Raw genomic sequence first — 251 nt, forward strand, 5'->3', positions numbered from 1 at the left:
AAGGAGTCCTGGCGGTAGCAGCCGCAGCATCATCTCCGACCCGCTAGCCATGGAAGACATGGAGCAGTCGCCTCTGGTCTCCTCGTCCTCGGAAAGCCCTCCCCGGCCTCAGCCCCCGTTCAAGTACCAGTTCGTGCAGGATTCCGAGGACGAAGAGGACGAGGAGCCCGAGGACGAGGAGGACGAGGAGCCCGAGGAAGAGGACGAGGACCTGGAGGAGCTGGAGGTGCTGGAGAGGAAGCCCCCCGCCG

At 65.3% G+C, this 251-nt stretch overlaps 1 protein-coding gene across 1 annotated transcript in view; it reads left to right on the forward strand.

The window, feature by feature from the left end:
• The first annotated feature begins 6 nt into the window (after positions 1-6).
• RTN4 (reticulon 4) overlaps positions 7-251 on the forward strand; it is a 66,213-nt gene continuing 65,968 nt past the window's right edge. Inside the window, exon 1 of the mRNA XM_025045097.1 lies at positions 7-240. Coding sequence (XP_024900865.1) covers positions 50-240 — 191 coding nt within the window. The 5' untranslated portion in view covers positions 7-49. The remainder of the gene's footprint in view (positions 241-251) is intronic.

This window comes from Pteropus alecto, unplaced genomic scaffold, assembly GCF_000325575.1.
Source record: "Pteropus alecto unplaced genomic scaffold, ASM32557v1 scaffold131, whole genome shotgun sequence".
Taxonomy (NCBI): Eukaryota; Metazoa; Chordata; class Mammalia; order Chiroptera; family Pteropodidae; genus Pteropus; species Pteropus alecto.